At 34.4% G+C, this 22,252-nt stretch overlaps 3 protein-coding genes across 5 annotated transcripts; 1 reads left to right on the top strand and 2 right to left on the bottom strand.

The window, feature by feature from the left end:
- The first annotated feature begins 414 nt into the window (after positions 1–414).
- LOC134278902 (uncharacterized) lies at positions 415–3,071 on the top strand. The gene is made up of 3 exons (XM_062761206.1): positions 415–636; positions 1,076–1,239; positions 1,949–3,071. Exons 1-3 carry the CDS (start codon positions 460–462, stop codon positions 3,069–3,071), a joined length of 1,464 nt encoding a protein of 487 aa, XP_062617190.1. The 5' UTR covers positions 415–459.
- Positions 3,072–3,148: 77 nt separating this feature from the next.
- Positions 3,149–6,866, bottom strand: LOC134278910 (uncharacterized). 3 transcript variants are annotated; one of them, XM_062761234.1, is made up of 4 exons: positions 6,808–6,866; positions 5,422–5,537; positions 5,069–5,189; positions 3,149–4,695 (listed from the first exon to the last, which is right to left on the bottom strand). In XM_062761234.1, exons 1-4 carry the CDS (start codon positions 6,817–6,819, stop codon positions 3,679–3,681), a joined length of 1,266 nt encoding a protein of 421 aa, XP_062617218.1. In that variant the 5' UTR covers positions 6,820–6,866; the 3' UTR covers positions 3,149–3,678. The 3 variants fall into 3 exon arrangements, with proteins under 3 accessions (XP_062617218.1, XP_062617203.1, XP_062617212.1); XM_062761219.1 differs by lacking the exon at positions 6,808–6,866 and adding an exon at positions 5,818–6,801; XM_062761228.1 differs by lacking the exon at positions 6,808–6,866 and adding an exon at positions 6,713–6,776.
- Positions 6,867–15,909: 9,043 nt separating this feature from the next.
- LOC134278932 (uncharacterized) lies at positions 15,910–16,629 on the bottom strand. The gene has a single exon (XM_062761242.1). It carries the CDS (start codon positions 16,627–16,629, stop codon positions 15,910–15,912), a length of 720 nt encoding a protein of 239 aa, XP_062617226.1.
- Between the last annotated feature and the right edge of the window lie 5,623 nt (positions 16,630–22,252).

The raw sequence follows: 22,252 nt of genomic DNA on the forward strand, positions 1-22,252 counted from the left end.
TTCATCACACTGCAAAATTCTAACCTTTCAAACCGTAAATGCAAAGGAATTTTCCTTTTCATAGAAGGAATTTACTATTAAAAAAAATAAACAATACTTCATTCTTCTACCCTTTAGTGTGATTTCCCTTTGCAATTTTATCCCTTTTCGGTGCTTTATTTCGACAAAACCAAGAGGAATATGGTAAATGAACAAAGAATTTTCAAAAAACTACTCACCTTTAGGAAGAAAATTTAAAAATTTCAACTACACGGTATCTAGGAAAGCTCGTTTTATACAATTGTTTAAAACCTATGGTAGAATCGCATAGTCGAAACATCGTGCCATTAATATATAAATTGCCCTTAAAGACATCCGCTTTGGAAACTTAAGATAATGATTTTAAAAGACATCTATGCTTGATGTATATTCACGGATTGCGTCATCAAATTTCAAAACGAGGCTCGGAACGCAAACAAGATGGCGAGTTCCAGTACAAGTACGGGTACAGCATATCATTGTTGTGTCCCATTGTGCAACAATGATTCCCGGTATGACAACAATAGGGAAATATCTTTTCACAAATTCCCTACAGAAAAAATCAAAAGGAAAGAATGGATTATTAAAATCCGCAGGGATATAGGGCCACACTTCAGAGTAAGTACATACATACTGTATGACACGACGTTGACAAGTGTTAACTTTATTTACCTACCTCGGGTAGCTTTATTTAGCTATTTCAATGCAACTTTTCAAAGTTTTTCTTTTTATTAAAAAGAGACAAAAAGTCGCAATTCAATGAATATTAATATTCATATACTAGGGCGGGTTTTAAAAACATTTTTTCATGAATTTGTTTTCAGATAAGTTGAAAGTTGAAAATGATCACTGCATCAAATTCTGATTTTTTGCACATCCTGAGAATTTTTTTTTTATATGTATAAATTGATCTGGTAGCTAAATAAAGCTACCTCAGTTAGGTAAATAAAGATAAGTAGGTAAATAAAGCTACATAGCTAAATCTAGTGATTGTACCAGACCTGATAATGAACAAACTTGGAACACATAAGAAATTATTGTTATGATTTTTTCGTAGATATCGGATGCTACCAGGGTGTGTTCAGCCCATTTTTTACAAACTGAAGTACGTCGGTCATTGAATGGTAAACGACTGCTAAAGCCAGGAAGTGTACCAAGTATATTCGCCTGGAATTCCCCGGTCAAGAGAATCAGGCCACTTAGGAGATCACTGAAAGTCATGTAAGTTGACATGGTTCTTAATTCTAGAGAATGAGTCAACATTTGTAAAAGTGTACAGATGGACTCCGACTGATTGTAATAATATTGCAAGAAGGTGTTGTAAAACTGTTAAAATTTCTAGTGCCGAATATATTCATATGATGGTCTCGCAGACACCTCTGTAAAGGCGTAATGTACAAAAACATGGTATTTCAAGGATAATTTCCAAATTAGTGCCTAGTTTTAAATGTATTTAGTATATATCAACCAACTATAAAGGACAAACATAAGTGCAAATGTATAATCATAATAAATTAAAATAAATACACTATTATTATATAAATTTTGTTTTTATCATTGTCATAAACACGGCCCGAGAGAGGTGAATGCACAAGCTGATGGCACAGAGTGAAAATGTATTTTAGAAACTTAAATTGAAACATTGATTACGGTAAAATTTGTTGACATGTATTGTAATTTTCAAACTAAGTAAAATTAGACCTTTCATCTCGGTCTTTGTAAATTGATTTGTGGCTCGTGCATTGGTGGTAAATAGAAAGAGCAGGCAGAGGATGATTGAATAGAAGTTAGTACCTCATTCCCTGAATTTTTTTAAAAACATAATTTCAAGGTTTTTACCCCTCCCTGCTAATTTGTTTGTGTTGCTACCGCTACCTTAGGTTTGTAACTACATGTACATCACTGATATTGTTTTCATTTACTAAATTAGGTCACCAGCAAAGTCTGCAGAGGTCAGCATTGAGGAAGCACCTGAAGTATCGACCATTTCCGAGGACCAGACTCCACCTGTGTCAAGTGACCATGACTACATAGTCCATACTGCAGTTCACGACCAATTGGAGGCAGCCCAAGAAGAAATTGTGAACTTACAAGGAAAACTTGTGGCAGTGGAAAAGAGACTTTTTTCTTTGGAGCGATTCACTACAGATCCCCAGATGATAAACTTTTATACTGGTTTTAAAGATTATGAAACCTTAAAATGTTTATATAATGCTCTTCAGCCATCTGCAGCAACGATGATTAGATGGACACAAATGCAAAGACACTCTTCAAATACAGAGAAAATGAAGTTGAATGCTATTCGTAATGAAGCATTGCCACTCATAGATCAGTTCTTTATGTTCCTTTGTAGAGTGCGTCAGGGATTTCCAGAACAGGATTTGGCTGTTAGATTTAACATATCTCAGTCTTCAGTTAGTAGAATTTTAATAACTTGGTCTAATTATTTATATACTATGCTGGGTTGTTTACCTATTTGGCCACCTCGTTGTGTGATTGACAGTAACATGCCTACTTGTTTTAAAGAGTCATATCCCCAAGTCAGAGTCATCTTGGATTGTACAGAAATTAAAGTTCAAACCCCTAGCTCAAAAGTGTTAAATTCTGAAACTTACTCCAATTACAAGAGTCACACAACATTTAAGAGCTTGATTGGGATAACTCCATGTGGTGCTGTGTCGTTCATTAGCTCATTGTATACAGGAAGCATCAGTGATAAAGCTATAACTGCATTATCAGGAATTTTGGACCTGTTAGAACCTAACGATCAAGTAATGGCTGACAAAGGATTTTTGATAGCTGACCTATTAGACAAACATCATGCGTCTTTGATAATACCCCCTTTTCTTGGTGAAAAGGGAAAATTTTCTGCTAGTGAGGTAGCACAAACACATGAGATAGCACGGCTCCGTATTCATGTAGAGCGAGCTATAAGGAGGATAAAAGAGTATCATATATTTGATGGGGTCATACCTCTTAATTTAGCTGCATCAATTAATCAGATATGGACAGTTTGTGCAATACTGACAAATTTCAGGGGACCTTTATTCTAGTATAGTAGTTACACCATTATCTTATATTCAATTTGTTTGATTATTTTGAAATGTGAATACAACTCTGCATTTGATACTTTCACATTCAGCATTACTGTATTAGAATGGAGATAGTGGTCATCATCAAGTATTGTACCCAATGTAACTATTGATTGTATATTAAACATTACAGCTTTTCAGTGCAAATTATGTACAAGTACATCACTTTGTATAAAACCATTTCCTATGAACATGATGAATTCAAATGAAATAAATGATAAATTTAAATATTATTATGCATGTTTTTTATTCAACCAGGAGTAGACATGTATGTTAAATTGAAATGATATTAGTTTAATATGAATGGAATAATATTTGTAACAATTCTACAAAAAGATCAAAGCGGTATTGAAACATATATATAAATGTAGTCTTAGAAGAAAAAGTTGAATTATTATAAAAACAATACATGGCAGTTTCTATGGCATTGCCAAACAAAACTGTGGTACATGTACATGTATGCATTTACATTGTATGTGTTACACACAAAAGCATTGTTAATTTCTTATTGTTATGTTCAATAAATTCTGAATAATATTCAGTATCAGTAATGTCAAGTAAACACATATTACTTCATTTTAAGAATTTCAGACAAGAAATAATCAAAATAAAATTTGTCCAGAGACAACTTGATTTCTTCCCACTTGTCTGCATTAAAGTTAATCCTCTCCTTATGATAATCGAGTCTACATTTCACAAAAAAGTCACACCACTGGAGTCCAGTAAGACCCATCTGCCCCATCACTTGGTAGTAGTACTGGTGAGATTGCTTCAGTTTGTAAGTCCCATCATTGGTAACTTTAAGGTATACACATTCCTGGAAAGAATCTTTGTCAGGACATTTGATCTCCAGGAGCCCATATTGTGGTGTAGAATTTGGATCAAAAATCTTTCTGTCAGGAGATGCTCCAAGGTAAGGAGAACTTGGATTAATTACAAAACCACACAAGTAGACATTATTTCCAGTAATATCGGAATACAATTTAGCTGCAGCAGGTTCATTTTCTAAGCCAAATTTCATCGCTGAAGTTTGAATGTTTTTGGTTTTCAGAAGACGCACTGCCAGTTTTTCATGATTTGCTCTCCTGACGCATATGTCTTTAAACATGGTAGAGGTAATCCTGTGGCGGCGAATTTCATGCCATAATTTAGTAGCACTCTGTGCGCGAGTCTGCTCCTCTAATTCTAGCGCATGTGTGAGATTAGTGTCCATGCCTATAAAAATGTCATACTCAGCACGGTTCAACACTCGATTATAGTGTTTGGGTTGTTCTGGTAGTGAAAATTCTGGAAAACTTGGCTGTTCATTGTTATTTATAATGTCACCAATATCAGTCAGCTGTTTCTGTTGGTAAGAAAGTATTGAACCTTTTGGTACTGGTCCAAACTTGGATGAAGATTCAATGACATCTGAAGGTGATAATAAGCGTACAATCTGAGCATCACTTTTCAGTGTTGTTAGATTCTCGAGCAATGTGCTTCTGAACTGTTCACTTGGAACTGTCTGAACTGGACAGTACAGGTTTGGTAACACTCCCTCAGTTACTCGCCTTTTTTTCTTTGGTGGTTCCTTTTTAGGGTTCACCTGTTAAATTATTAAAGAAAAATTTCACATTTACCAATATACAACGTGTAATATTTAAACATTTGTTAAAGAACACTGTTACCCTCTCAACGATGAAACCATGTTCTTTAGCATGAATAAATGTCACAATTAACATTGCTTGGCAAAGGTGATACAAGAAAATATGTCTACTGCAGAATTTATGTCTGTATAGCTTTATACTGCTATATGTTTTACCCCCATGATAACCATTCAATTTATAGCAAAGCCAGGCACTGCCTTGTTTGCCAAGAGATTTCTTTGGTGAATATTAATTGAATGTTATCTTAACTACATGAAATATTTTTAGAATCTAAAATTAAAAAAAATATATTTTTTCTTTATTCAAAAATACCTTGCAAATTTCCAAACTATGTACAGGCTTTGGTTCCAAACCCTCTATTCTCTGGGGAATATGCCAGGTCTGTGGTAAAGATGTTTTACTCTGTATTGGGGGTACAGCCTTCAATCCGAGTCTTAAAGCATAAAAATAACTACATAATATTTTCCCTCAGCAATGTAGTTTTTCAAAATTTATTTTCATTGGTTATAGATGCAATTACAGATTAACTATTAGGATTATCTTTAAGATCTTTATTTTGTTATTTGTATTTTGATTTCAAAATAAAATAAGAAATGATAGTTGTCATTATAACTGTTACATTATGAAACCTATTTCAACATGTGCGAAATTTGCATATTTGATACCTTTGGTAGTGACATAAAAGGTATAATAATCCTATGCTATGACTGCAGTGCCCATTTCCAGCTTTACACTCACACTGTGACAGCAAAATGTCTGAGGATGTTTTACACAACTCTACCTATAAAAGAAAAGATTTTTTCAACTGATTTGAAAGAAAAAGTCTACTAAAAACAACAAAATTTATAAAACACAGATATAAATTATACACTAATACAGTAGAATATATCAATTAAACCTTGCTGTGTAAACATTGATTATTACATAATTATTTATTAATAAGTACAAAGTTCAGTTCATGTTCCTTAAATAAAATTATACACAAGTTACAACAAATCATATACCGATATTCATATTATTCAATCTCCCATCTGACATTCAAGAAAACTCAAATATCATACATTATTATGCTTCCTCAATCCTGTCAGTTTGACTCTGTAACACATACCCAACCATTATCAAATAGTGTTCTGAGGATTTAAATAGCGTATACAGACTATGCCAAAATAGTGCCAGCTTCCATTTCGCCTCCGGCTCATGCAACATGTGTCAAACCCTATTTAGGCATAGTGCACGCAAAACGCAACACAATTATTTAATAATACATGCAATTGTTTTCATTAAATTAAAATAAAAGAACTGATGTACAAAATTTTAAAAAACTTAAATACAAACAAAAATCACAATTTAAATGAGAACTGGCATTGAAACTGGTGCCATGTAAAAATTATGCAAATGCAATGATTCTTAGTCTGAATAGACCACTCTATGTTCTTAATTAATTAATTGGATCCCCCCTAGTTCTGGTGATTATTTTTCAAAATATTAACATAACTCTCTCAAATTTAAATTATTCATAAAAAGAAGATAATATATATGCAAAAGAAAAAATAATAATAAAGCAATTCAAAAATAAAAGAACCAACCAACAAACTAACAATAAATAACATTTAAACTTCTGAACTAGCCAACCATCAGTTTATATGGTGGGTTATTTTTTTTCATGGAAGGGAAGGCCTTGGCCCTGACACGAACAGCATCCTTGCATGTTTGTACTACAGACAAGAGACAACAGTATTATAAAAACTGAAGTCAAGATTAATGTTCAACCAAAATAAATATAATGCATTTCATGTTTACACCATAAGCATTTCAGCGGTAAACCAGCTTGAAGGATTCTCGAGAAAATTCGGGCAATGTCAGTATATACCCAGTTGATTAAATGTACGTCACTTTTACTTCATATTATTCTTTAAACATTACCGATAAATAACAGTACAGGTTTAAATTTATCACCTTAGTTGAATTATGCATTTAAATAAATATCACCCAACCAATATTTGTTATATCATCGTGCTTGTAAACACATTCAATCTCGAGCAAGCACTTACTTTCGACCTCATGTATATATCCTTCTAAGAAGTTCCCGTACCCCTTCTGCTGTTTTGACCTGGGGATTTTAGCCTGGAGGTGTCGTTGGCCCACTTCTCCAAAACCTTGTCCTGGGTGAGTACTATTAAAAGACCAAAGTTACCAAAGCCACAACAAGGTATTCTACCTATAAAAACCGTAACACCGTAAAGGTTCTTGTGGAGGTTTTTACTCCAAGCGCCAAATAGTTGAAAGAAGAGGCTGTTGGAAATGTGCAATTCTGGAGATTCAATAACGGCGGACAAAGGTTTTAATGTACAGGATATGTTTGTACACAGGAACATTCAAATAAATACACCAACATTTTTCAAAAAGAAAAACAGAATGTCTTGTGCCATGTTTGCGTTCCTAGCCTCGCTTTGGATTCAAAATGGCCGCGGTTTTTTTGTGAAATAAAAAAACATTTCTCTGCACAGTAAAGTTGTCCTTGGACCTGATAATAATAGTCATGGGATTTATTCAAAGAAAATTTACTTCCAGACAGCTTAATATAAGGAACTGTTTTTGTGGAAATAAAACTGTTTCTAGCCACATATGGACACTTTACTTCAATCAAGGTTTCATCATCAATAATACCATCTGGGGTTGCTGCTAAATGAGGGAAGTCCAGACTGACACAAATTCCACTATTGTAAACTGTGCGTCCTGAAGTTTCCTGGTACTTCTTAACAGCTTCTTTTTCGTATTTTCTTCCATGAAGAATAGGTTTGGCATTAATTTTTTGTGCCTTTGTTGTTAAGAAGTCAGCAAGTTTCACCTTATCAGTTCGATCAGTTGCTTTACATATTCTCCCGAATACGGAAGAATGAAGACGTTTGCAACGTTCCTCAAACCAAAGGTCGTTGGCCGCTTGTGTAGCTGTTTTCATCATAACTTGACGTGCATTCTCCTCTGAAATTTCTGATACATTTAAAAGTTTCAAATGGGTTTCACTAAACATATCTTTTAGATAGTCATGGTTCAGATTGTAAGCTTTCATGTTCACAGGCTCATACAGCTGAAAAATTGGGGTCTTACTAATACCTGGGTAATTCAGGCACACATTTCTAAAGTAAGACTGGTATCCCGGATTGCCTCTAAATTCAACTGGACGAGGGTCATAGTCATTATTGCATACTTCGTCACAGCCTGGCATGTCCAACTGTCTTGCTTTCATAGGGCTTCCTTTATGGGGCTTAGCACGATGAAAAGTTTGTAACCTCTGTGTGCAGGTGAGTTCCGTTTTGTAAGTCCCGTGCTTAACAAAATCTGCACATGAAAAAAGTACAGCACAGACATGCTTGCAGTGTGCATCGGGTCCCATACCTGCCGCACATTCACTTCTGTCTTTTTCTATCATAATGTCAACAACATATTTCACAGACTTCATCATTGAAGCTTTTACACTGCTTCTAACGAACCAATTTGAATCATGAAATGTCACCCTCACATACTTGATAAACCCATCGTTGTACATATCCCTTCCTTTCATATCAGTTGTCTTATTAAACTTGGACAAGAAAGTAGAAATTTCTGCCTCGGTGCATCCTTGAAAGGTATTGTCGCCATGAAGGTCTTTGTAGAGTTGTGGCGTCATCATCATAAATTCAGGTCCATAAACATCGGTCTTAGCACAATGTGCATTTCTTCTGTAGGCTTCAAGTCTGTAATAAAATAAGCCTATTTAATTCTTTTTCATGTATATTTTGATTAAAACGGAGTGGCAACAATCAGGGAATAATAATACTGCATCATTATAAAAATGTGGAGCAGTATTCTTATTTTACTGCAAGCACCAGCAATGTGACATCGATGTAAGAATTACCGAGGAAATTCAAGTTAAAAATCTAACACGCTAAAGTTGCAGATTATTCAAGAATTATTCAAGAATTAGTCTCTTAAACCAGGTAATTCTGTTATTCACTGTTAACTTGACTTAATGTAAATCTTTTACACACCGCTGATATTTATTTACCGTGTTATTAATAATGTTTACTTAATCCAATTCTTGTACCACCTCTTGCCACAAGTCATCTATATATCTCTCCCATTCAAGCTCTTGCAATCTGTTCTCAACCTCGACATCACCTACCAGACCGTTGGCTGCTGCAAAGAGTTGTATAGTGTCCTTGTCATTCAAAGAGTCAAGAATTTCCTTCAGAAGGCTGCCGTTGTCCATATCTTCAAGATATCAAAGTATTTAGCAATTTATTGATCTTTTTTTTTTAGTTTGGAATTTTTCTTTTAAAAAAAATATTTAGTAGCTAACTTGTACACACACCCCTTTCTTACACACAACTTGTCCATTCAAATCATAATATGAAGTCGCTTTTTTTCATTAAAAACTTTTATAAAAATATCCAAATATTTACAGACAGTCCTTCCTGTTACATAAAAAAAAATATTGGGAGTTATTCCCCTTTGAACACAATCATCCCAATAAAAAATCATACAACATATCAAAACTGTTGCATCACATGGATATTTACTTTCATATCCACTTCAAAGTTGGATTTTTCTCAACAAATGATTGCATATAGGTATAAAAGTGTAAAAAATCATGCATCACAAAACTACATGTATATTCAAAGCTGTATCTGTTGCAAAACTATAAACAAAACTATGGCATAACATGGATATTTACTTTCATATCCACTTCAAAGTTGGATTTTTCTCAACAAATGATTGCACTAAAGCTACCCCCCAAAAAATATAAATCAAATATGCTGCACCACACTTTAAAATCAACTTTTCTTGACATTAGATTATCAAAGTGTAAAAAAGTTTTTTTCCTTTACTCTTTCGTTACCCATCTACCAGAAAAAAATTATCAATAAAATTTAGTTACCTACACCCCTAGGTAAAATTAAGAAGTAAATAAAAAGTCAACAACCCCTACAAATCGCTATCAAAATTCCAATGATACCAAAAAAAAAAAAAATGTTTTAAAAAAGATACAATGTACACGAAGGAACAAATGTATTACAAAATATGAACCTGAGCTTTTAATGTCTATTTCCCAAAAATATTCTCATAATTAATAAATGATGCTCACACATGAAATGTTACACACAGCCTTCTAAGGGGGGTGGGGGTAACAAACAGCAAACTGTTTTTTTTTCATTTTTCATAAGATGTATTTTAGAATGAAGTAATAATTATACTGCAGTTTGCACATTTTATTTGCAAGAAATTGGCTGGCGATTTTTGTATGTAGCGTGAAAGTTGATCACAGTTTTATTAGTAAGAATATTATCATTGTCTGTTCAGTAGAAATATTCATGTTTACCGCATGTAAAATTTAAATCCATATTTTACATGATTACATATTTTCAGTGCAAGTATAATTGCACCAATGATTCGCCTATAGTAAGAATCTTAACAGAATAATGTGAGAGTCTAATACAGATCTTTTTTTTTAAATTTGACAGTTTATATATGTTTTAAAATTCTTACAAAATAATTCATTAGTAAAATCACGCATCGGATATGTGCTACATATGAATGCATACTTACGACAAAAACGATCTTGTATTCGACGAGATTTAAATTAATAATTTTAATGAGCAGAATTAAATTCAAAAGTAGAGACAACCAGGGAATTAATTCAAGATTGCGTGTTCCATCTTACTGGTAATATAATCTAATGAACTTTTTTGTCAAATACAATTATAGGATTATGAAACATGAATTAATGTACATGTGCACATTAAAGGCGGGTTTTTTTACCCCTGACACGAGCACAATTATATTGAATTTTGAGGCATCTTATACTATTACTTTAAATATCTGAATTGTTAAATTACGAATATTTAAATACAGCTAATATTTTAAAAGGAAATTGATTTAATTTGCTAAAACTGTAAGTATGAAAATGAAAGACTTCAAAGACGCTGACATTGTTCGAGGTCCACTGTGCCCCTTACGTGCTTTGCGAGAAAAACACGTGACCTGTACTGAACCTTTGACAACAAACACAACCAGTTGATTTAATTTATAGCAAATAATGAATCTTCTCACACTCTGTCTAGTTGTTCTGCAGTTGAAGTTTGCTTCATGTAGTTTCTTTATTTTTACAGTTGTAGAATCAGACGCATGATCGTTGATTATGGTGTTTCGAACAGGCACACACAACATCCGTCCTCCTTTTACAGGCGCCGTAGCGAGAAATAAACCAAAATGACTTATTTTGTCATTATACGATTGAAAAAATCATTTCGGGCGTGGTGTGCATTAAGAGAATATTACTGTATCCATTTCAAGATTCCCGTGTGGATCCGGGTTAGAATAGGTCCTCAGTACCCACTTTCTTGCCCTAAAAGGCTACTAAATGGGGCGGACCTTCGGATGAGACCATATAAAACGAGGCCCCGTGTCACAGCATGCGTGACACGATAATGATCCTACCCTGCTCAAAGACCCTGAGTGCCGCGCATAGGCCTAAATTTGCAGACCTTCACCGGCAATGGTGACGTCTCCATATCAGTGAAATATTCTGGAGAGGGACGTTAAACAACACAATGAATCAATCAAGATAAGTTATTAACAACAAAAATAACAGTGTAGTCGGTGCGTTTGACATTAAAATTTGTTTTATTTACTCTTTAAAAATACCATTTAACTGTGTTCTTTTTTTTGTCCGATATTTCAGAAGTAAGAGATATAATAGACCGTTTCAGAAATACATATTCTTCAATAAAATCCAAACTGATCATATTGAGGGAAAATCCACTTAAAGTAAACATCTGACACAGATAAGCACACTTTAATCTTTAAGCACTAAACGAGTTCCATATCCAATCTATAATCTAATCACTTTCTTCAAACAGCTGGTTAAGGGTTAAATGCACACCCTAAAGTTCGTCATCTACTTGATTCATCTGATGTTGAAGTCTGTCAATTTGTTTTTGTAGGATTCTTTTTTGGTTTTGAAGTTCTTCTTCATGTGCTTTAAGTATTTCCGTTTTTTATAATAATAATAAAAAATCTTGTTCGCAATAATTAAAAAAAATGATCAAAAATTTATTTCCCATTTAAAATATTGTACCTTTGGTTTGTTGGCACGACTTTTTCTTTGACTTCATTGTTTTCTTTTTCTTCGAAGTCCATCCATTCGTCCTCTTCACTCTCTCTATCACTGTACATAAATTAAAACAAAGTTGATTGACTGTATATTGTTTAACGTCCCTCTCGAGAATTTTTTACTCATATGCAGACGTCTATAAGGTTTGTGCACTATTAAATAAGATGTGATAAAATCATTAATTAAATTATTCTGATTCAGGTAAACTCACTTAGAAATCACGATGACATTATCGGTACGATCATCGTCTAAAGTCACTATTTCATTTGTAAACTATTTCTCTGACGTTTTTTTGTCGGACATTTTGAAGTTCTCTGTTTCTTTGTTTTGCTACTTTTTGTGATGATTTACACGGTATGTTTTATTTCGTAATGTTTCCGCAGCTCTGTGCAGTTTGTAGAGCTCAGCGTTAGATTTAATCCCTTCTCTATATTCCTTCGAGTATTTACTTTCCCTTTTTCATTGTAGATCTTGATTTCTCCACAAACTTTATTGTCATTTTTTGACTTAGGCAGTTCCTTTTCCCCACAGACTCCATCATCTGGAAAAAAACACATGACGTAACTAGAAAACTGACCAGTCAGCAAGGGCCCCGCCATGGGGTAGAATTATAAGGGTGCAGCTTATGAAATGATTCAAAAATATATGACAAATAAGAAACAGCAACTGTATTCTTAAAATTTCAAGATAATTCCTGAATATCCAAAAACCTGTAAATAATATCCTTGTTTTTACATAAGGCAGTAAAGAACAACTCAACACTGAATGTATATCTTAACAATAATGAAGCTTGTGTTATATGAAATGCCAGCCTTCAATGAATGCAAATACATATCATGAAGGCTTGACCTTAACTTCAAAACAAACAGCAGTTGCGGACAAAGGTTTTCATAAATCTTAAAGTGACAGATAGAGATTAGCCTTCTAAATTTTCTTCAGCAGACTAGATAATTAATCCCAAGGTATTAATTGTACTTCTCACTCATCATTTTCTTCTGAATTTATAATAAAAACTTTTTCAGTAAAGATAGAGGTTTTCATCCTAATACCTTAAAAATTAATATTATTTTTGAATTTACATGAAGCAAGAAAAAAATAAATTAATAAAAATAAAAAAAATACATCTTCTTTAATATATTTCTTGTTTTAAGAATTCAATGAAATCAGAACTCATTGTCAACAAAAATAAAGTAAAAACATATATACTTCAATCTACATTTCAGAGTGTTCGTAGCATTGCAAATGGACTTAACTTCAAAACAAACTTCATTTGCAGACAGAGGTGGTAATAAATATCAATGTGACAGATAAAGATAATGCTTTGGATTTTCTTCAGGAGGAAAGCTAATTAATCCAAAAGGACTCATTCATCGCAGTATTCAGTTTACAATGGGAACATTTTCAGAAGTTATCTCTCTTTGCCAATTCATTCTTATATAAAAGTAAGGAATCTACCCCACCATCCCAGATCCAAACCAGAGAACATATAGAAACAAACTTAGCATCAAAATATGTCATTTTGCCTAATGAACTACCGTACCAAATTTGAACTTCATTGGGCTACTACTAAAAAAGTTATTAGGAAAAAACAGAAAATATGTGGACAGAAGAATGACAGACGGACAGACAGACAGAGTTATTACTATAGGGCACCCGCAAATCCTTGCGGGGCCCTAATAAGACAAAGATATATAATTAACCCTTGTGATAATGGAGAATAAAATCTTTTTGTGTGTGAGGGTGTCCATGCTACGAACAGTTAGCAGCATATTATTCAGTAAGTTTCAAAACAATTATTCTCTATTTTGGTATCCTTAGTTCTTAAAAGATTTTCAAATAATTAGATCTTTGGATTTACTTATAATTCAAATGAATAATTCTATAAATATTATTGTTCATAACAACTGTTCTTTTTAAAATGTCCATGTAATGAACAAACCTAGTTCCTGAAATATTTTTTCACTCAATGTTGCTGCAATATTATTAACACCTCATTTTAACTTAAACCTTCCATCCAAGTAAAATTCTTCAGTTAGTTGTTATAGATCTTTAAAATCTTTTTTTAAAAAGTCTTATAATAATGTTCATAACAACAGACTACAAAAATATATATACAACTTGTGTCCATATGATGAACAAATGCAGGTTTTGTTGAATCATCATATTTCATGCTTCTTACTGCTCATGAGCATTTCTATTATTTATAATATTAATCGTTTATTCAAAAATGAAATTGCAAATAAACAGAATAATAATTCTGAATCAAACTATTCAAATGGTTTTCTGTTCATAATTTGGACTCTTGAAACTGCATCCATTTCAGTGTCTAGTTATGAGCAATACCTTTTTTCAAAACTTCCACACCTTGTGATACTTAAATAAAGCAAAATTCATTCATATTGATTGTCTTAGAAATTTTAATAAGTTTTATTTCCTGTGTGTATCACTGGTCAAATATTAAAGCAGAAAACATTTTTTTTTTATTCGTGCATAACGTTAGACACATGTCAAAAACACGTTCGAGTCGTCTCTGTTATGAACAAAGTTAAAAATCCAAAACCATTCTTGTGTTCTGACTTACACTGGGATCATCATTTGTTTATGTGTCAGATAAAAATATCGTCTATTGTTTTTTTAGTCTATGCATGCTAAAACTGTTATAATGTTCCGTACAGTTAAAATTACACTGTTGTTCATAAAAAAGGACACATGCTGCATGGCATTTGTCGATTCGTTTCAAGAGCATTTCTGGCTTTAATTTTCTCGAACACCCATATCGCTTCCTCATATTGATGAATAAATATTCATACTTCAATAACTCTATGTAATTCTACTGATTTCAAACAAAAAATGCCCTTTAACGCCATAAAAAGAACATTCTCACTTTAACTTCCGTTCATAACATGCTGGGACGGCTTTGGACACTGTTATTTATTGAGCGTCATTGAATACATGGTTGTGTGCACATATTTGCGATCAACGTCACTGGCCTTTGTGTACACATGAGTTCAATCTAGGACACGTTTTTCACTCATGAACACAAAGTATTAGTTCTCTAGCTACATGTTTAGCGTTCATAACAAGTGGACACGCGACCCAGAGGCTGTGATTAATTTCACTTTTAAATACTACTCATCGTATTTATTGCAACGATAATTTTTTTTTTTTAAATACGAATCAACTGATTTATTTTCTGTTTAATATGCATTCAAATGCATTTGATGTTTTCTAACAACTCCCTTTTTCTATTGCATTCAGTGTTGACAATGAAAGTTATGAACGCTTGATTTATTTTTCGTTCAAATGCGTGCTTAAATAATTCTTTAAAAAAACCAGAAGTCTCTGTTGAGACTGAAGCTCTACTGGTTTGTACTTATAGCAAAGGAAGAGAAAAGTACTTAAGCAGTTAGAAATTGAAACTTTTCAACAGCAATAAATAGAATACATGTAATGATCCTTGATTAAGTCTCTTTATGTTCTTAGTGTAGTCTACTTGCATTTCATATTATATTATGATCAGACTAAAACTGTAAGTTGGAGTAGCATTTTGAGAGTATTTCACAGAAATTTCTATTTTAGTAACCACGGCAACACCGTTCATCGAAATCAAAAACCGATACATAGAATAATGTATCTTAGTGTAGTCTACTTGAGTGCCAAGTTATATTGAAATCAGACCAAAACTGTAGGAGGAGTAGCATTTTGAAAGAATTTCACAGAAATTTCTATTTTTAGTAACCACGGCAACTCCGTTCATCGAAATCAAAAACCAATACACAGAATTATGTATCTTAGTGTAGTCTACTTGTGTGCCAAGTTATACAGAAATCAGACCAAAACTGTAGGAGGAGTAGCATTTTGAAAGAATTTCACAGAAATTTCTATTTTTAGTAACCACGGCAACACCGTTCATCGAAATCAAAAACCGATACACAGAATTATGTATCTTAATGTAGTCTACTTGTGTGCCAAATTATATTGAAATCAGACCAAAACTGAGTCACTTTGGCGGAGTGGATCGTGTCTTCGTCTGGTGGGGTGGTCTCCTACCACTCCTCTCTGCAGGTGAGTGTGCATGGGGTGTAGACTTGGACAATGCTTGTACGTGTACCGATTGATGTCCCATGAGTTTGAGGTGTTCCTGAGAGTACTCGTATGCCTGAGCTATCTGTACAGCTTTATCTAGGGTGAGTACCTCGCCAACGTTAATAAGTTTTTCCCGAATTTTTTCTGATTGTATCCCAAACACGATTCTATCTCTTATCATTTCCTCTGCGTCACTAAAGTTGCAGTCCCTTGCTAATAGTTTTAGTTTAGTCACAAACTGATCAAACGTGTTTGTTCCCTGTACTTCATTGTTAAACTTGTATTTGGCGAAGATTGGGTTTAACTTGGGTTGAACGTACCTGAGAAATCTATCATAGTGTGGTTGTAGTTTCTTCATGTCGTCGTTCGAAAATGCTGGAAAAGTGTTATAAATATCACGACCTTTCTCGCCAATCCACAATAGAAGAAGGTATGAGACTTGTTCCTCTTCATCCTTTTCTTTCAATGGGCCTGCGAAAATCAGCTTTACATGTTGTTCAAACCTTTTCCAGGCTTCGGACAAAGGGCAAATTCGAACTAGACCAGTACATGGTCGGTGGGGGAATGCCGCATAATTCCATGATAGCCGTGTCTTACTTGTGAAGGTGGAACTATCCGCCACTTCTGACACCATGTATCGTTTTGTATTGGTTTTATTATGTGGGTTCCCTGGCTGGATATGCGGATTCAGAACTGACAACACGTGCGTACAAAAACAGGAAACGTTTATTCAACGACACACACAAGAGTAACTCGTACATCATTCAGTTCGTACATTTACATATTCGTATTATAACAACATTACAGAAACTACAGGTATACTAAATGCTAGTGTTTTATTACAATTGTATTTTTTTTAAAATGTTATGATTTCTTTGGATTCCATGTTCCAATTTTGTTCTTCTATGTCTATCTTATGCTACATATATATGACATGTGCCATTTCCTGAATAAACAAACAAACAATTCTGGGTTATGCTGTTGGAATTTCTTGTACCCTAGGTACCAGATAATGCTTGCAATGTGTGCACAGCAGCCTACTACCTTGGCACCTACTTTACAGGTACAATACCATCCACTTATCTTCCCATCTGTAGTGCATTGTTTAAAAGAAGTGTGTGAAATATTATTTTAGTGGCGATATTGAATTCGTACTTTCAGGTTTTCTGTATAAATATTTCTTTTTCACATGAGCCCTTCATTCTCTACAATGGTTTGAACAAGGTTCCCTTGTCTACTCTTTTCCAACATTTCTTTAGCAATAGAGCCCCGCCCTAACACCAGAACCCCAGACCCTGGGGTCACAAAATTCACAATATTGAAAGAGGTACTCTTGCTCATCACAACTATGTGCTTGGTTAGTTTATTTGATACCCAGGAGTAGAGAAGATTTCCATAGAATAAATGTATTTTCACTATATAATCAATAGGGCCCCACCCTAACACCAGAATCCCTCACCTTGGGGCCACAAAAATTCATAATTTTGAAAGAAGCACTCCTGCTCATCATAACTAAGTACTTAGTTAGTTTATTTAATACCCAGAAGTAGAGAAGAAGATTTTCAAAGATTAATGCATTTTCACTATATAACCCATAGAGTCCCGCCCTAACACCAGAACCCCTGCCCTGGGGTAAAAAAATTCAAAACTTTGAAAGAGGCACTCTTGCTCATCATAACTATGTGCTTGGTTAGTTTATTGAATACCCAGAACAAAAGAAGATTTTCAAAGAATAAATGCATTTTCACTATATAACCAATAGAGCCCCGCCCTAACACCAGAACCCCTGACCCTAGGGAAATAAAATTCACAATTTACGAAGAGGCACTCTTGCTCATCATAACTTTGTGGTTTGTTAGTTTATTTAATACCTAAGAGCAGAGAAGAAGATTTTCACAGAAATCATGCATTTTCACTATATAATATATGTAGCCCCAACCCAGCACTAGAACCCCTGACCCTGGGGCCATGAACTTCACAATTTAAGTAGAGGACTCAATGTTTATTACATTCATAACAACAGTTTACCTGCTTGATGTCCAGGAGTAAAGAAGAATATTTTTAAAGATTGCAATAATTTTAGTGGTTTCCCCCCCCCCCCCCCCCAGGCCCCAGGGGGGGGGCAGGGACCATGAAATTCAATTTTTGTTCCCCTTCACCCATAGATGCTGTATACCAAATTTGGTTGAAATTGGTTAAGTGGTTTCAGAGGAGAAGCTGAAATTGTTCAATCGTTAACACATGACGCACGACATACGATGACGGACGAAAACGGATAGCAATAGGTCACCTGAGTTACTCAGGTGACCTAACAAGTTGAATGAAAAAAAAATGGTTCCCTTTGATTTGACAAATTACATTAGACCATCGCAAATTCGGTCATGTTGTCTCTTCAGTGAAGGAATTGTACCGGGAAAATGATTCTCCACAATTGGGAATCACTTTATTTAAAACAAATATGTTTACTGAAAGTTAGCATGGGACTAAAGGAAGAAAACGATAGAAAGAACAAAGAGGCAAACGAGTTTGCCGATATGTATTCAGCCCACTGGAATTCAAGAGTGGCATGTGTTGCAAACAGAACACAAAGACTTCGTGGTATCAACTCACCAGACAACATGCCATCAAAGAAAGATCTCAACATCTTGAAGAATCATGTAGAACAACAAATAAAACAAGAGGCCCAGGGGCCACAGCGCTCACCTGAGCACATCGGGCTTGAATTTACTCCCCCCTTCCAGGCGTTCATCATTTGAACAAACTAGAATCTACACTACCTGAGGATAATTCCATATAAATACCCCGGGTATCACTAATCATAGCTTTGAAGTACTTGAAAAGACGATTTTAAAAGGTTTCCCTATATATCCCTATGTAAAACTTGGGTCGGCCATTTTGGCCCCACCCTATCCCCAAGCCCGGGGGTAATGATTTAAAAAACTTGAATGTACAATACCTGAGGATGATTCCACATGAGTTTCATTATTCCTGGCCAAGTGGTTCTGGAGAAGAAGATTTTTAAAGATTTTTCCTATATATTCCTATGTAAAACTTGGGTCGGCCATTTTGGCCCCACCCTTGCCCCGGGGGTCATGATTTGAACAAACTTGAATCTACACTACCTGAAGATGATTCCAATTGAGTTTCATCTTTCCTGGCTCAGTGGTTCTGGAGAAGATGAATTTTAAAGATTTTTCCTATATATTCCTATGAAAACATTGGGTCGGCCATTTTGGCCCCACCCTTACCCCGGGGGTCATGATTTGAACAAACTTGAATCTACACTACCTGAGGATGATTCCACATGAGTTTCATCTTTTCAGTCCTCGTGGTTCTTGAGAAGAAGATTTTTAAAGATTTTTTCCTATGTATTCCTATGTAAAACTAAGGTTGGCCATTTTGGCCCCACCCTTGCCCCAAGGGTCATGATTTGGACAAACTTGAATCTACACTACCTGAGGATGACTCTACATAAATTTCAGCTTTCCTGGCCCAGTGGTTCTGGAGAAGAAGATTTTTAAAGATTTTTCCTATGTACATGTATTCCTATGTAAAACTTGGGTCGGCTATTTTGGCCCCACCCTTGCCCTGGGGGTCATGATTTGAACAAACTTGAATCTACACTACCTGAGGATGATTCCACATGATTTTCATCTTTCCTGGCCTAGCGGTTCTGGAGAAGATTTTTTTTAAAATGCCATTAATTTTTAACAAATTCATGATTATCTCCCCTTGGAAAAGGGCGTGGCCCTTCATTTGTTCAAACTTGAATTCCCTTCACCCAAGGAAACTTTGTGCCAAGTTTGGTTGAAATTGGCCCAGTGGTTCTTGAGAAGAAGATGAAAATGTGAAAAATTTACGACGACGACATCAGACAACGGACAAATTGTGATCAGAAAAGCTCACTTGAGCCTTTGGCTCAGGTGAGCTATAAAAAACACATGAAAGTCATGAAACCAACATATGAACAATATGTGCAATTAGCACAATTGCTGATTGTGCAAATCACAATTTTTAATAAAAGGAGAATCTCTGACGTTGATGAAATGTCTGTAGCAGATTTTGAAAAGAGAATATCCGGACAATATGTTGGAAATGCAGAAATTATTCATTATCTTGAATTTTCAGAGAAGGCTCTTTTAAAGAGGTAATTATTCTATAATTATATTAATTATTAGCTGTGGTTTTCTACTAAGCAAACAGTGAAATTGATTTGAATACCATTTTCGTGTATACTCATGCGTAGAAATATGCACGGAGAAACGTGCGACTGCAGCGACGTTAGTAAAAATGACACGATATAGGGCGACGAAAAATTCAAATAATACGTCTATTTAAGTTGCTTCCAAGCATGTTTCATGTAAATATAAGGAATGTTTTTAAGTTAAATGTGAATTATTGGTGTGAGAATCACACAGACTTGCTAGCGCGCTTCACGAAATATGCCTACATGACAAGTCTGTGTGATTCACACACCAGTAACACACGCAAAACTTAAAAAGATTCCTTAATTGAAATCAAACCTAAACTGTAGGAGGAGTAGCATTTTGAATGATTTACTGTGCATGGCAACACCGTTAATTGAAATCAAAAAACGATACACAGAATTAGATAACCTGGTGTAGTCTACATGTGTGCCAAGTTATATTGAAATTGGAACAAACTGTAGGAGGAGTAGCATTTTGAAAAAACTGTTTACAGATCGACAGACAGACACCAAACGCATTACTATCGCATGAGTTCTACTAACCAGTAGAGTAAAAAATGGCCCAATTTTTAGCGATTTTGCCCCAAGGGTAAATTTGGGGTTGAAAAATGACGTTTTTTTTATGCAAAAAGCCCTTTACTCTGTAAGCTTCTCCTTCATTTTTCTCAGTAGCCTTATAACCTTGGCAATCTTGTTGTGTATTAATAAAAAATATTAATACTTAATCCAGAAAATTCAGAGCAGATATGTTCCAGAGCAAAACAAGCACACAATGAATTGTCAGTCCATGTAGTTGTGATGAGCAGGCTTTGGCGTTTAACGCACACGGTGAATTCTAAACAAATACAGAATTCGTGCCATATTTACAAAAACTGTGTACATAACAAGAGTGTGCTCGATTTGCTTAACTCGGTACACAACGGAATTACAATACTTGTGAAAGAGTTTTGCTTTCTAACATTTCTACTCTGAATAAAATAATTTTTTCTGGATTTATGTTTTTATAAAAACAAATTTGCCACTTTTCCTAAGGATTAAGAATAAAGTTAACATTTGTGAAAGTGCAAGGATGTGTCAATCAAACCCGCCAAAAAATTAAAAGTTTTAATATCTTTTTAATGAATCAAGATTTTAAATTAATTTTTTTTTTGAGAAATGCTTTTTAAATATATACGAGTGGTTATCAAAAAGTTCGTGGACTAGCGCTATAAAATTAATACCGTTCAAGGTACTTCATTAAAATTTGGAGTGTAACGAAATATACATCTTTCCTTCATACTACGAAGATTTTATATTTCAATTATCATTTTTTTTAAAAATTACATGCTATAACCTTTGCGATAGTTTGACTAGGCGACGCAACCTCAAAATATGACAATTTCTGATCTTCAAGTGTAAAATATAAATTGAAAAATAATGATTATTTCTTATCACATTTTCCCGTAATTTTTACAATATGACGTCATACAACTGTTCCTTAATATTTTAAAATTTTACGTCATTTACGTGATGACTTTATTGATTATTGATTACGTGATGACTTTAACTTTTCTATCGTCAACTTCCCTTACTTATGCAGCAATATACCTTCATCACCTGCATACGGAGTATTTATATCTCAGTTGATTCGATACGCAAGAGCATGCTCTACGTATGAACAATTTCTAAAACGAGGTAAATTATTGACAGGCAAGTTGATGAAACAAGAATATCAACAGTCTCGTTTAACGTCATCATTTCGTAAATTCTATGGTCGATACAATGACCTTGTCAGCAAATACAATTTATCATTGAATGAAATGCTGACTGACGTTTTTCATACCAATTGTTAGTCCATTATTTATACACTGAATTGACCACGGATTTTTTCCGTTATTTCCTGATTATGACAACGAGCACCGGGTGTGACCGGTCGGCAGGGGATGCTCACTCCTCCATGGCACCTGATCCCACCTCTGATGTTTCGGAGGTCCGTGTTTGCTCTGCTCTTATTTTGTATATTTGTTTAATGGACGTTGAAATTGAATACTGTTCGTTATTTCCATATCCT

The sequence above is a fragment of the Saccostrea cucullata genome, unplaced genomic scaffold (assembly GCF_032062105.1).
Source record: "Saccostrea cucullata isolate Sc308-1 unplaced genomic scaffold, CSIRO_AGI_Scuc_v1 ctg980, whole genome shotgun sequence".
Lineage (NCBI taxonomy): Eukaryota > Metazoa > Mollusca > Bivalvia > Ostreida > Ostreidae > Saccostrea > Saccostrea cuccullata.

Bases quoted from the DNA above. Each gene is read 5' to 3' on its own strand.
- LOC134278902 (XM_062761206.1), top strand. From the start codon at position 460: ATGGCGAGTTCCAGTACAAGTACGGGTACAGCATATCATTGTTGTGTC. The intron at 637-1,075 runs GTAAGTACATAC...ATTTTTTCGTAG, and splicing joins ATATAGGGCCACACTTCAGA to ATATCGGATGCTACCAGGGT. The intron at 1,240-1,948 runs GTAAGTTGACAT...TTACTAAATTAG, and splicing joins AGGAGATCACTGAAAGTCAT to GTCACCAGCAAAGTCTGCAG.
- LOC134278910 (XM_062761219.1), bottom strand. From the start codon at position 5,862: ATGTGTTACAGAGTCAAACTGACAGGATTGAGGAAGCATAATAAT. The intron at 5,190-5,421 runs GTATCAAATATG...TTATGCTTTAAG, and splicing joins CTTTTATGTCACTACCAAAG to ACTCGGATTGAAGGCTGTAC. The intron at 4,696-5,068 runs GTATTTTTGAAT...ATAATTTAACAG, and splicing joins ATAGTTTGGAAATTTGCAAG to GTGAACCCTAAAAAGGAACC.
- LOC134278932 (XM_062761242.1), bottom strand. From the start codon at position 16,629: ATGGTGTCAGAAGTGGCGGATAGTTCCACCTTCACAAGTAAGACACGG.